Raw genomic sequence first — 14,747 nt, 5'->3', positions numbered from 1 at the left:
AACTGAGCCAGCTGAGGGGGCCGACGCTGGACGCAGAGGCAGAGAAATGGATGGATGGACGGACAGCAGAGGGACATGTGTGGATGTCATCTGGCCATCAGTCATGCACAGAGCGAGAGGAGAGGGGGTGAGAGCTCCAGGGAGGACCCAGGGTGGGGGCCTGAAGCCTAATCCCAAAAACAGCTGTGTGCAGCGGGGAGGGAGGGAGGGTTGGTTCTTGGGAGACGGGTGCTCTCTCATGGCCCATCACATCCTCTGACCCCTGCAACGTCAACAGCTTCTTGTCGGGCCTCAGTCGCTGTAACCCGGGCCCCCTTCTCTTGCTCTGTTTCAAAGTGGCTCCACCAAACGAGGCCCCATGTTTGACCCGCTGCCATGGACCTCCTGCACCCCAACACGAGGCTCAAGCTTCTACGAAGGCGCCGCAAATCACTCACAGATACCGTCAATCGGTGGAGCGACACGTGATCCAGCCTGAGCTGCCATTGGCTCTCTTGACGGCTCTTTTTCGCGAAGATAATTAAAGCTGCAGCAGGAAAACGTTAGAGAAATGAGCACGTATTTCCGAGTATAAGAAAATCTACTCCACCCTGAAAAGAGGTTCAGGTGTTTGCATGTGTAAGACTCCCGAGCGTGTTGTGTAAATGTAGTAGACACTGAACACAGGCTGAAATGCAGAGAAAAATGCAACTTGCTATTTTGAAATCACTTAAAATCAGTTTCAAGTGGATATTTTTTCTTCTTATTAAATTTTTTTTATTGCTTTTTGGAAGAATCTTGCCTGTTTTGGATGGATTTGGATATTGGAAAGCTGAGAAAGAGAGGGAGATGGTAGATGACATGCAACAAAGGCTCATGCCCAGAACTGAAACACTAACATAGCTTACACCAAAATTACCTCCATGTTTGCTTTTAAGCTGCTAAGTACATTTCCATCCACCTGTTTTTCATTTTCCAATAAAAATGTGAAACACTCACTTTCAGTTTTGTTCACCACTAGCAGTTATTTATATTGTTGGTGTCTCATGAATTGTAATTATCTTATCTTTTTGAAATTATTGTTGTCCGTAAAATATCTGAAAGTGGTGAAAACTCTGCCTCACAAATTCCTAGAAGTTTGAAGTTGCTCATTTTGTTGCACCACTGACTTAAAAGATAATATGTTGATCATTATCAAATGATTGATGATACATTATTTGCAAATTGACTAAACTGTTTAAAGACTAATTGCAGTAACAAAATTACAGCAAGATTTAATTTAGTGCTAAACTAAATTGGATTATTCGTTGTTACACTTTGCACACCCAAAACTGGTAAGAAACAAGAATACGAACAATGCAAGAAATGTTGATTTCTTCCCCTCACTGTGTTGTCCTTGTTTGTCCAACATCACAGTGCGCTTTGCTGAAACCACTATAGCAACAGTTCAGAAAAGTGCTGTACTTACATTTCCTTGAATTATGAAAAATGAAACAAGTTTATAGCACTATGTCTTTCTGTTCTGTCCTTCTCTGTTCACAGTCTGTTTGCAGGCAGCATACCGAGGATGGCCTTCATCAGCATTGGCGGTTTCATCTTCCTGGGAGCCTACGAGAAGGTCCGACGCACTTTGTTGTCGCAGAAAATCCACTCTGACTGTCCTTAGCCTCGACGCGTTGGAGGAACAGCGGGGAAAGTGTGTCTGGAAGCAGCACCTTCTGGATGAGCCTTTGCACCTCCATGCTGCTGGGCCCCGATTAGCAATTAGCACTTGATGCTAAGAGGAGGAGTCATTAATGACTGCATTACCCAGAGTGCTGCATTCCTGCCCGTTAGTGCTCTGTGGTCTGAGTTGAACAGACTTCTGTGGCAGCATCAGCGATTTGTTCAAATGAAAGCTTTGTTAAACAAGATCTGCACTGACTAGCATCTGTATTTTTTAATGTATGTGTGAGTGAACGAGTATTAAAGACTGTCTGTTTGTATTCTGTGAGTGAGGTTTGGTGATTTCTTTGGCTCCCAGTGGAACTCAACGGGTTCCAGTCTTACAAGTTTAATGATCATTTTAATGATTCATCCATATTTTCTTCTCTCCATTAAGTTAAGCCACCTGTGGAAAAGACCCACCGGGGAGACAGTAATATCTCACTATTGTTAGATTCCTGCAGGACCACAGCTCAGATCATCCACCTGCTGAAGAGTTTTTTTTCCCTTAAGACGTCTCCAACAACAGAACACCTTGTTAAATTAATAATGCTTTAGCTTTATCTAGAGTCTTGGGGGTTTTACTTGGAGCTTTTTAAATGACGGTTCTAGATTTAGCTGTCATGGCTTTATTGTGAAAAATGTAATTGGCTGGAAAAGCTTCTCCAGCGTTGATGGTGATAATCAAATCATTTCCAGTGTTTCTCTCCTGTTCCTCGCACAGTTTGCTGTGAACATTGTGAGCTTGCATGCCAAGAAACTTCATGTCTTTTAAACAAAGTTAGAAAAGAAGAAAAAACTCAAAGAATAAAAGAAAGAAATTAGAGTAAATTATAAGTATATAGTAATTAAGTCACATGGTCCCTGCGGGCAAGGCACCCGCGGGCTCTTTTTCCAGTATTAAATCTTGTTGAGAGCTTCCAGTCTATGAGAGCTAACTAGTTAGCCACTAGTAAAACGCTAAGGCGAGCTAGCAGCTTGACAACCAAATACCAGACGATTAATAGTAGCTGTAGTATAGTTGTACAAGCAGTAGTAGTAATACTAAAAGTACAAGCAGTAGTAGTAGTATAAACAGCTGTTAGTCGTAGAAGTAGTATCAGCATTTGTAATAGTATTACAAGTTGTAGTAGCAGTGCCAGTATCAGCAGCAGTAGTTAGTGTACTACCACTACTACTAGTAGTAGTCACATTGCTATTACTACCACCAATACTACCAATAGTAGTTATAAAGCCTAACTCATGTATATCCAGATTACCATCTATGTTCTTCCTCCAAACCCATTTTATGATTGGGATTACAGGCAGTTCTTTAGGACTGCTCTCAAATAATTGAAATGTTACTAAACAAGGTTATACTTATCAAATTAAATAGCTCTGGTCTCCAGTATATTGGCGAATTCGGTTCTTTGTACTTAATTTATTAGCATGATTTCTTTTCAATATGTTGTGTACAGACTTAATTACTTCTCTGTCTACTTTTCTTACTCCATGTAGTTGAGGAGGAATTGGAAGTTTGTCGGCTTAGACCTGGTGTCATTCCATCAGTGTTAAACTTCCCAGCTCATCTTGGAAGAGTACGTGCCACAAAGACCACAACCAAGCAGCCTTGAGATCTTAGACAGCGTCTCCCTGAGGTGGGTGTCGATGGTGTTCACAGTCAGGTCTGTGGTAATCCCGTCAAAAAACAAAACAGAAAAAAATCTGGATTATAGATCAACATGTAACCAAAGCACTCTGTGTATAACGTCATAGTATAGGATGTATTTCAGAAAATGTCAAAGTATAGTATGCTTTACTCAAGAATAACATAGTATGGCCTGTAGTTCATAGTACAGCATGTTGGCAAGAAAAAAAAACAAAACATAGATTATTATGTGGTTCAAAAAGTGCAAAATGATAGGATGTTGCCTAAAATTGTCATGTATGATATGTGGTTCAAAAAATGTCATAGTGCAGTATATTGTCAAAATAGTATGTAATTCAAGAAAACATCAGAGTATAATATGTCATCTAAAAAATGCCATAGAATAATAATTTCATTGCACAAGTAAAAGTATAGTAACTTTTAAAACTGTTCGAATTCTTATATGTTGCTAAAAAAACAAAAAAAACTAAAACAAAAAAAAAAGTCACAGTAGTATGTCAATTAAAAAAGCCTATAGTATAGCGTGTCGCCCAACAAACATCATAGTATAGCATGTCGCTCTAAAACGTCACAGTATAGCCTTTAGTCCACAGCTGTCAGTAGGGGAGGAGCAACACAAAAACAGTACAAACGCTGGTTTCCAGAGGGTCAGACGAGTATTTATTTGAAAGAGTAAGTTTACAACAACACATGTGAGGGGGTTAAAAACAAATGGGTGTTAGTAAAATAAAAATAAATAAACAGAACTAAAAGTGAACTTCATGTTGACATTGATGGGCATTCCAACCAGGAACAAAGTAAAAGATGATCAATACGAAAAAAAAACTCTTCCTGTTCACCTCTTAAAACCCAAAAACACACCGCAGTAGCACCCTAAACTAAAACTACCAATGGGTTTCCTGTTTTCCTTTCTGAACAATTCAAAGGTCCCTCTCTATCTCCCCACACATCCACCAACCACTGGAACACATCTCCAAAGTTCTGCCGGGCCAGCTCAGCTTCCCCTCAGAAGAAGTGCTGCCACCTGCCAGATGAAGGAGCCTTTTGAGAGGCAGCTGGCATCGTGATTGGACTGTACTTTGGTCTGTTCCAATCCAGCTTCAGCTCCAGAGACGGCAGGCAGGACGAGTCAACGGAGGCCTGGTGGACGAAGGCATGCAGCTGAGTACAATCCAGAAAACAACAGAGGAGGAGTGCAGCAGCCCAGTATAGCCTTCGGTATGAAAAAACACCATCATATACATCGTATATTGTACAAATAACAAGTCAAAGGAAAGAGACATACATTGTAGAATTGTAGTAATTGTGGGCTGACTGATTTACTGATTATCAGTATTTTATTTTTTACTGATTTACGGTAATAAATACATTTAAAAATGGCGGTACTTTGGCTCTGAATCTTAATCTACCTGTGGTCGCTCTCTCTTCTGGAGTGATTTGATTGGTTATACGTAACGAATAAAACTCCTTTAACTTAACATCTGTAAACAAAACAAAAACGTATCAACAAAGTTTTCTGTTAGAGTTTGTGTTCTTCTAAGTTTGACTCCAAGATTTTAAATACTTTCATTTACTGCAAATGAATATCGACTCCAAATGTCTCACTAATAATTATTATCAGCCTTAAAAACCCACAAAACATCCCTCTATACTCGACCACACTTAGTACAGTCTGGTTCCCCCTTCTATAAATCTGCTTGGAATCTTCCACTTCCTGTTTGTCAAAGTGACCTTCTACCTGGACAGGTTTTGTTGGAGCTCATGCAACAAACATTTTGGGTAACTGTACTTTAATATGGATGGATGACACTGAATTAGAGTCTGTTTTAATGAGAGTGAGTTAAGATGTGTAGCTCTGTCATTAAATAGGAAATTATTTCTCAGAATTCACAGAAAAAAGTCTGAAATGTTTGCTAGGTTAGCGTCCCACATGTTCTTTGGCTCAGCTAAAGCTAACTCTCTCCAACTTCTGGATCTCTTGAGTTGCTTGTTGTTTAATTATCTTGCTAGAGGTGCTGAAGCTCAGAAAGTCTGAGATGTTTGTTCAAAATAAGCTCATTCTCAAGTCTGATCTGAACTGTCCTCTTTTGTTTGAACTTTCCCTAAACTTAGGAGTTAATGACAGAGCAGCACATCCAGACTCAGTCTCATTTATGTAGAGATTAAACTTCAGTGTCATTCATTGATGTTAAAGTGCAGTTTTTCAAATGTTTGTTGCACATGCTCCTGACCAAACCAGTCCAGGTGGAAGACGATGTGAAGAGAAAGCTCCAGAGGATGAATATCACACATTTACGTTGGAAATAAATGTCCTTTAATTAGACATTGTCATGCAAAAGTTGGATTTCCCTTTAATGATGTTCAAATCTTTGTTGAGTGTTTTGTTGATGTTGGTTTCTAAATGTTTTTTGACACTCGGCCCCAAAGATTAAAAACTTCTACGGCTCACAAGCTGATACAATTCACACATTATCAAGTATCTTTCTGACTAAACTAAGATAAAAAGTGAAAAACTGTCTGATTCCTGCATCATGAATGTAAATCTTTTTGGTTTTTATGACAGTAAACTGAATATATTTGGGTTTAACATTTTATAAACCAAAACAAGAAACAAATTACTGGAGAAAACGACAGATTAATGGACAAAGAAAATGTGCTTTCTAACATATATGGCTGAATTACTCCAACATTACAAGATACATACAATTTTAATTGAATTTTATTCATATAATGCCAATTACAGGTCAAATTGTCTCAAGATGCTTTATTTTTATATTTTTTTTGTCATATTTAAAATATGACAAAGTAAGAAATTTAAACCTCTTGACTAATCCAATATATTATTTAGTTTTTAAGAGACTAATTGACAATTCAAACTTTCTCCACTAAAACTAATAAACATGAGGTCAAATAGAAGGAACAGTTTTAAATACTGCAGTCCCACAATGACAAGAATAAAGTTTCTCAACAAAAATTAAATCTGCTGGTGGATTCCATGAAAGTCCTAATGAAGGATCATAAAGTGTGATACTAAAGGTTTGTGGTGCTAAAAATCTCAAAGTAAAGATATTAAGTTGAACATCTGGATGGAGGTTGATAAAAGTTGACCTTCTTTCATTTCTCTGGAGCCGACTCCATGGATTTTATGGATGGTGGTTAAAGACCTGCTCTTCTAGTCATCGTCCTTCTAGTCACTGTAAAAAGTCAGTCCATCCTGACCGACTTCAACATCTCTTCATGACAACTTGTTCTGCCTCCGACCTGGTGGAAACTCAAGAAACTCGGGAAAACCTGTCGAGACTCGAGGAACTCGTGGAGACTCGAAGAACTCGTCGGGCGGGGGAAGGTGTGGTGGGCGGTGGGGGAGTAGAGGGGGGAGGCCGCCACCCACCTCCCCGCCTACTCTCCGCCCAGACTCCACCCAGACTCCGCCTTGGCTCCACCCATGTGGCCACTTGGAAATTACGATGTCAAAGGGACGACGAAATTGTTTCTTTGTATCTGATCTGTAGCTCAGTGAGTTAAGGATTTGCCTGTGGAGCTGCAGGTCGCTGGTTCAAGACCAGACCCTTCTTAAATTTTCTCAATATTCTGACAAAGACAAAGAAAGAAAAAGGCCAGTGGTGGGTCTTGAACCTGCGACCTTCCGCTTGGTAGTCTTCTTCTTATCCCCCTGAGCTACTCGCTCAGATACTAATTCTTCTTTTTTTTGCGCATTTATCATCTATTTTTTGTCGTTTTCGAGTTTTTTTTTAACTTGAGTCTCGACTTGACCGTTTTTCTCAGGAGGTTGGGCTTCAGCCTTTGTGCTGGAGGGTGGAACCCTCAGTTCCAAGACTTTCCAAGCCTCCAGACCTCCCGAGTCCTCAGGACCTGAGCTTTCACACAGTCTGAGGGCTGAAATTTTCTAAGTCCCACAGTAGTTCTCTGTTAGATTGAACCTTCAGACAGTCTGAGGACTGATATCTTCTAAGTTCCTGAGTAGTTCTCTGTTAGTTTGAACCTTCAGACAGTCTGAGGACTGAAGTTTTAAAAGTTTCTCAGTACTTCTCTGTTAGTTTGAACCTTCAGACAGTCTGAGGACTGAAGTTTTAAAAGTTTCACAGTACTTCTCTGTTAGTTTGAACTTTCTGGTTAACAGAAGCCTTAAAACTTGTGACCATGAGTCTTGATTTCACATTTAGACCATCCATCTGAGTTCTTCTCAGACCTTCACCTGTGGGTTTTTTAGAAATCCTCAACAAACTTTGATTCTCTTCACTGAACAGTAAAGTTTGTGGAAATCAGAAGGTAACATTAGTTTGATCAATGCCTTCAACTACTAGTAGACTTTATCTGGAAAGTAGTTTTCTTAAATGAGTTCTTAGTAAATCTGTCTACAATCAAACCAAGAACATAGAAAGAGGAAATGTTTGAAGAAACAACTTGATGTTTTCATTTCAGACTAGAAAACGCTTTAAGACTTTTGTCTGTCTAAAGTCTAACTGGTGTCTTTTCAAATGTTTTGTCTTTAGTTTGATTCTTCTTGAATGTTTAGTTTTGCTCTTTTCTCACCTTTTATTCTTTTCTAATGTCTGATTTGATTTTGAAATGTTTTGTCTTTTTAATGTTTAATTGTTGTTTTTTCAAATGTTTTATTGGCTTGTTTGAAAAATTCCTTTTTCTTTCCCAATGTTTAATTTTTTGATTAAATCTTTAAGGTTTTTCTTTTTAAATGTTTTACCACCTTTTAATGTTTCATTTTCTTTTTAAATGCTTCATTGTATTTTCTGTTTAATTTCTATTTAGAGTTTTATTGTCTTTAAGATTTAATTTTCGAATTAAACATTTAATTTTTTAATTAAATATTTTGTCTTTTTAAAGGTTTAATAATCTAATTAAATGTTTTGTATTTTTTAAAAATGTTTAATATTCTTCTTGTTTAATTGTATTTTTTAAATGTTTAATGATCTAAAATATTTCATCTTTAATGTTTAATATTACTGTTTAAAAACATTTGTTTAATTTCATAATTACATGTTTTGTATCTTCCATTTAATTATCTAATTAAATATTTTGTCTCTTTAATATAATTTAATTGTATTTACTGTTTAATTTTCTTATTAGAAGTTTTATTGTATTAAATGTTTTTTCCTTTGATTTAATTGCTTTTTTAAATGTAATTTATTCCTTTAATCTTTTTTCGTCAAGATTTTAACCCCAACCTTAAAAATTAAACAAACCCTTAAATCACAATGAAAATACTTCTGTTGTCACAATCATGAGTTAGTCAATTATTCACTTTATCAATTCAACTTTATTTGTTTAGCACCTTTCACACAGATGACAAAACTAAACAAGCAAAGAGAAAAAACTATGCTAAAACTATGATTAAAACTCAAAAACATATTTTTAAAAAAAGATTTAACATGGTAATAAAATATGTTGTGTCCAGGGGATGGAGGGAGTTTATTGAAGTCTTCTTGGGCTCACATGGGAAATCATTTAAAATATAAACTTGATATTCAGTCTAAGGAAACTGCAGAGCGACAGAAGAACCAACAATATCTCCGGTTTTCTCCTTTAATGAGTCGACTCTTCTTGTGCTTTCAGACCAAAGAACTACAGACTCTTTACAACCTGCTCAAACTCTTGGTACAGGACCTCACCACACGGGTCAAGAAGGTTTCCGTCTCATTTCTACTCTGAAGCTCACCTTCTCCTGCTCAAACTGCTGACAAATGTTTCTGCTGCTCTAAAGTCTGGTCTCCAGAACTTCCTAAAAACTCTCAAAGTCTCTTCTGCTGCAGGTTGCTTTGTAGAACTGTTCCAGAAAACCTCACTAAACCACATGGAGGGGCCTCAAGATAGTCGTCCAAATGAAACCGTACAAAAACCAAACTAACACAACCCAAACACTAAAGTCTCCTGCAGCCTACCAGAGAAGCTCTGAGAACAGAGAATCAGGACAGGAACTCTTACCTTCTGGACAACCAACGCTGGTTCACAAACAAGAATACAGAATGTGTCTGACCAAAAACCTCTAAAGACTCACTACAGCCAAGATAAAGACACAACTCAGCTGCACCAAATCCACTAATTACTGCACACATTAGCACCATGTGCTAACTGTGGCTAAAGAACCACATTTACCAAGACAACTATCCAGTACAAAGCCCTAAAACACACCAAGAAACACATTAAAGATGATTTTACTGCTGGAAGCTGCAAGCCAACGCCTAAAGAACAAACTAGAGCAATGGAGCCAAACCCAGTTCAGTGGTGAAGAGAATCAGAGGAAATGTTTGTCTGCAGCCACATAAAGCAGGAAGACACTGAGCTGCTCAGGTGTTCCTAATAACACCAAGCAGCCACCTGGACAGCCAATAGGAACACAGCCACCTGGACAGCCAATAGGAACACAGCTTACTGGAAGTCCAGAGGGCTGGGCTAGTGAAGGAAATTTAGTTTAAAGTTGAAGCAGAAAGTTAACAAAGAAAGTTGAAAACCACCTTCTGATACCTGAAATCTCTGAGTTTTCACACAAAGAACACCTGAACATGTCAAACTGGTTCCATAGTAGAACCATCATTGTAAAAACGTCATAGTATGGTGTGTTGCTCAAAAAACATTATGACCCAGCTGTCAGGGGACAAACATGTAAGAAACATGAGAACAGAGAGAACCCAACCAGTAGGTCACAGTTTATCATCCCCCAGTCATCTCCTGAAGTCCATATGGTGAGAGACATCAGTATCTGGTTGTTAATTTACCAGAGGATGCTTATAATCATGCTGATGTGGTCTGTACTCTACAATATTTTAGTGACTCAATAAATGCCTAAGTTGTTATTTTTTTTAAATGCTTTTTAGTTTTTAATAAACATTTAACAGCCTATATGTGATCAATAAATGGCCTTTGCCTATCTTAAGAAAAATTCACTCAGAACTCTGATATGTTAACAGTACTAAATAAATCAATAAATACATGCATACACACATAAATAAGTTAATACATTAACTGTGTTAAGATAAGATTTAGATTTTTAAAAAAGTTGTTTATGTTTTTGCAGAATCCAGTATTACTCACTGGTTGGTCATTACATTTTGTTAGTTTGATTTCACTGTTTAAAATGATGCCACCTCTTTTCAGACAGAACCTGTGATAATAAAACAATACAAAATTTTTAGTTCCGTGTTAATAAAGCACTTAAAGCTTTAAGTATGGCTAAATGCTTTTTTCAGAATTAAATATATCACTCCTTAGGTGGTAGTGACCCCAAGTTCAGTAAAGTTGGAAAGATATTCACAGATTCGGACTTCCAGCATCAATAACTCGTTAGATATAGGTTGTCAAAACATAAACGGTGCCTCTTTCCCATTGTTGCAAGGCAGACAATGTGCCACAAGCCCAGTTTTATCAAAAGTAGCTGTCTTTCAAGCTACAGGAATAACATTGGTGTCTATGGAGTGAACAGGGTCCGTCTGCAATTTGCAAAACCGCTGCAACAGTAAAGAGAGACAAATATTCAATAACTTCACTCTTATACATTGTAGTGTCACTAAAATCACTGCAGCCTTCAACTGGCTCCTGTTGACAAAGTGTTTTAACAGAAATGTAAATGCTGTAATTTGATTCTTTTAATGAACCATGTAACTTGAATGGATGTGATGCTGGTGTGACCACAGTGCACACGTCTGATGTTGCTCACAGTGGTCCAAGGGACGCTCAGGGAGTTTGTGTGTTTGCTCAGACTCATGGAAAATTAGAGGGAACATTGTTGCCAATGTAACTTCTTAATGCACTCTTTCAAAATACTGCAGCTCCTCTTTCTGAGACTCACCAACAGACCAGTGATGATGCATAATTGGCTGTGCATTTCCAAGAACATGATACTGATCGTCATTCTCTAGGTAATGAACTGTAGGAGGCTTCACCAAACTGAGTGCATCTTCCAACAGCTTGATGACAACTTGCACCACAGTGTAGTGCTTTTGACCCATGCTGCATTCCTTATATTGATCCAGTGTTTCATTTTCTCTCAGTTTCTCTGATTTGTTTTGATGCTTGTCTCCTGTGTGCTCTAAGTAACTGTTGATTGCAGCTGAGTCAGTAAAGGCTTGTCAGTTGTGGTTAAGAGCCAAAGAATTTTTTGTTTTTAAAGCATTGGTTAATTTAGATGGCTCAGTTTTCAAAAAATGAGACAAGTACAAAATCACAGTTACAAGCTTAGATTTGGTGAATTTTCCTGATGGAACCACATGATTCGTCCAAAGCAGTCGGAAAGTTTCTGACAATTCTTAAAATTTCTGGCCGAAGAATAGTTTTGAATTTGGCACTTTAAAAGAATAACATGCCTTTCAAATCCACCAGCACATTCACATATTGTAAAATAGTGTCATTAAAGGGACAATACGCTAAAATTCACACATTTTTCCTTGTAATGATGTTTAGCCACACAAGATAGTTTTGTTTTTGTTTTTTTTTTAAAGTAAATCAACTAATCCTGAGACGTAACACATTTAATTCTGTTTTTGATCTCTTTGATTAAAGCGTTGATTTTCGACTCTTTGACCATTGAACAGTTTGTAATGCTGCCATGGGGTTCTCTGGGTTTCATTTCACACTGGGTATGTCTGAGATGAGTTCTGCACTGTTATCCAAGACTGGTTACAAGATTAAGAAATGACTCCTCTACATCTTATTGAAGGATTATCTAACTGGCATATGGAAGAACAGTTAAGCTCAGTATCGGTGTGCTTCTCGTCTTCTTGTTTTCAGCGAGTTAACGCCGCTGTCCTTCAGCAGTCAGTCCAGAGGTAAAAGCGAACACTTGGTAAATCCTGGCGGGGGCAGAGGGAGACGGATGGCCTCACAGGTGGGACTGTTTGTCACGCTGCTTGTCACTAGGCTGTTGAACAACAATGGCCACATGTGATTGGTGGAGGCCACGGCGAGGGCCATGTCAATCATTTGGTGACAAACATCCATCTGGAATGCACATTCTGACCCTCCAGTCAGCCCCGACTCAATAGCAAATATTTTAAACAGCCTGCAGAACGAAAAAATATGCCTGCTGTCTTTGGAGCTTTAAGGAGCCAGGAGACATTCCTGGTTGGAAGATTAGTTTTGTGTGTGCGACTATGTGTGCGTTTGTGGTTCAGGCACAAGCTCCTTCGCTGCTTTGAAGATCAAGGTCTCTGGATTTCATGTTTTTGTGCATGCTCCATTGGAATTGATGGCTTCTCCATAACCGCCGTGACATGAGACCATCGCTAAACGCTAACTCAGCTGTTTGTGATGCTGTTGTGACAAATCATCCGTTCTTTGTGTGTGTGGGGTTTTTTTTATGAGTGATAAAAACAGGCGCAACATGGGTAATAATAGCAAAATGTGATTTTATTAGACACTTCAATGCCATGTTAGACACTTCACTGTTTTAGCTTTGACATCGGTACAACGGTTTCAGACAGTTTGTTTCAATAAATTACTCAGAACGGTGGCTGACTCCCTGTTGTCTCTTTTACACTGGGGTTGCTTTTCCAGCAGGATCTCTGATTGGTCTTGCTGGTATAAACATCTCTGATAGGTGCTATCAGGTGTAACCAGAGGAGCGTGTCCTCCAGCTTACCTTGATAAGGCCACTGGTTACAGAACACAGTTCAGATTGAGGGGGAAAAAAACACATTCAGACATGAGACAATGTAACTTCTTTGACTGATTTCTGACCCAGTGTATCCAGGGATTGTGACAGTGTGGGGAGCGTGCCACTGCATTAATCCTCCATGTTTAGTTAGAGCACATTTCATAAGCTTCCCGAGTGTTAACAGCATGAAGCTGTACCTTTAGGTACCTCAAACATGAAACGATGAGGTCGAATACTGGCCATTTGGATGCATATTACAGCAGTAACACAATGACAACATCATTCTCCCTCTTTCTTAAATTCATAGCATCGGAATTGTAAGATTAAGCATTCAATCAATTAAATGTCAACGCTCTGGGGCACACATTTGATTATGAATGTGACAGGTGTCACACTGAGATTATTACTGGCTTCCAAACAACAGCTGTGAGCAGCAGTTTGACCACATTCGGTTGCCGACTTGTGCCAAAGTCGCTTTCTGGGACAAATTAAGAGCCCAAGTTAAATAAGAGAAGCATTTATCTGAACTAGATCAGAGCAGATTTGCAGTAATGTGTAGTATTGTGAAACTGGTGGAAGAGCCTTAATGGTACAGTATGTACTGTTAACTTTGCATGTCAAAATATGTGGAATGTCTCCTCACACTGAGGAGGTTCCTGCATTCCTGTTAGCAGATCATATACACAATCTGCTTGTTCATGAAGCGACTATAAAAAGTGCTTTAACTGACCGTCCACAAATACCCCACCTCGCACCAACTAACGTACCAAAATAACTTACATCAAAGCTCTTCCTTCATACAATGCATGTGAATTGTGTTTCTGTAAGGCCATAGCTGGCAGCGTTTATCGGAGAAAAAAAAAAGCATTCAAGTGCAATCAAGTGTTTTGTTTGCTATAAAAAGTGTACCAGTATCTGTCACAAAAATGTCTCTTGATATATGCAATTACAAGTTGAGTTTCTTTGATCATGCAATAAGGCACCACAGCTGAATGTTGGTAAAAGCTGAAAAAGGCTGTTTTTTTTTTTTAAGAAAAATAAAAAATACCATCACTCCTTTCTTTGTCATGCACATATATTCAAACACTCTTTTGTAAAAGTTATATAATATATAATATAGGAAAACTCTTATTTACAGACTAAAGTCCCAAGGTATATTTCTCTTTTTTCTCCCCTGCACATACATATACTATACAAGATTCCCTACATTTACATGCTTCAAATGCAAGTCACATTTTTTGGAGCTAGAATTTTTATTGGTCACCTCCCAGAGGAAGATTTTAAACTATGTACAGCTAATACGCTCAGATGGGATGCCACCCACACAAGCTCCACCTTCAAACTCCGGATGCCCCCTACCTTTTACCCCTCCTGGTGTTCCCTGTCAGTCCAAATCCAGGAGGCTCAGGACCGTTCGCCTCGATTTGAGGTAGCAGTTTATTTCCCAGTGCAAACAAAAAGTAAAAGTCCACATTTTGGGCTGGATTGAGTGTCTGTTAGTCGCTGGCTCTCCTTAGAGGGGCGCTCTCATTCTGAGAGGCTCTGAGGGTGTGTCCATTGGACAGCAGAGTCTGCCTGAGCTCAGGCTCACAGTCAGTGTCGAGGCGTCCGTGGCTCGTGACGCCGGCCAGCTTCACCGGCTTGTGGAAGGAGTCTTCTTGTGATGGAGAGCTCGCCGACGTCTGTCCCGCTCTGTTCGCTGTCAAACAGAGAAAAAGAAGGTGGCAAAATGTGAGACAGGAAAAGTGAATGGCGTCACGTGTACGTAGACAAATATGCGTTCAGCTCAAG

At 38.9% G+C, this 14,747-nt stretch overlaps 2 protein-coding genes across 4 annotated transcripts in view; one reads left to right on the top strand and one right to left on the bottom strand.

Moving 5' to 3' along the window:
* slc25a26 (solute carrier family 25 member 26) overlaps positions 1–13,981 on the top strand; it is a 74,363-nt gene extending 60,382 nt beyond the window's left edge. The window contains exons 9-11 of one of the 3 annotated variants that reach the window (XR_008601708.1): positions 1,522–3,320; positions 4,258–4,549; positions 8,924–13,981. Coding sequence is in view for 1 of the 3 variants with exons in the window: in XM_023295941.3 (XP_023151709.2) it covers positions 1,522–1,645 (124 nt within the window). In the remaining 2 variants the exon portion in view is untranslated. Of the gene's footprint in view, positions 1–1,521; positions 3,321–4,257; positions 4,550–8,923 lie in introns of those variants that run through there. The other 2 variants (XR_008601709.1, XM_023295941.3) reach the window with 2 other exon arrangements.
* Positions 12,692–14,747, bottom strand: part of lrig1 (leucine-rich repeats and immunoglobulin-like domains 1) — a 37,337-nt gene continuing 35,281 nt past the window's right edge. The window contains exon 18 of the mRNA XM_023295729.3: positions 12,692–14,655. Within this exon, the coding sequence (XP_023151497.1) occupies positions 14,453–14,655 (203 nt within the window). The 3' untranslated portion in view covers positions 12,692–14,452. The remainder of the gene's footprint in view (positions 14,656–14,747) is intronic.

Source organism: Amphiprion ocellaris, chromosome 5 (assembly GCF_022539595.1).
Source record: "Amphiprion ocellaris isolate individual 3 ecotype Okinawa chromosome 5, ASM2253959v1, whole genome shotgun sequence".
In the NCBI taxonomy this organism is placed as follows: Eukaryota; Metazoa; Chordata; class Actinopteri; family Pomacentridae; genus Amphiprion; species Amphiprion ocellaris.
This window is presented reverse-complemented; position numbering and strand designations above follow the sequence as displayed.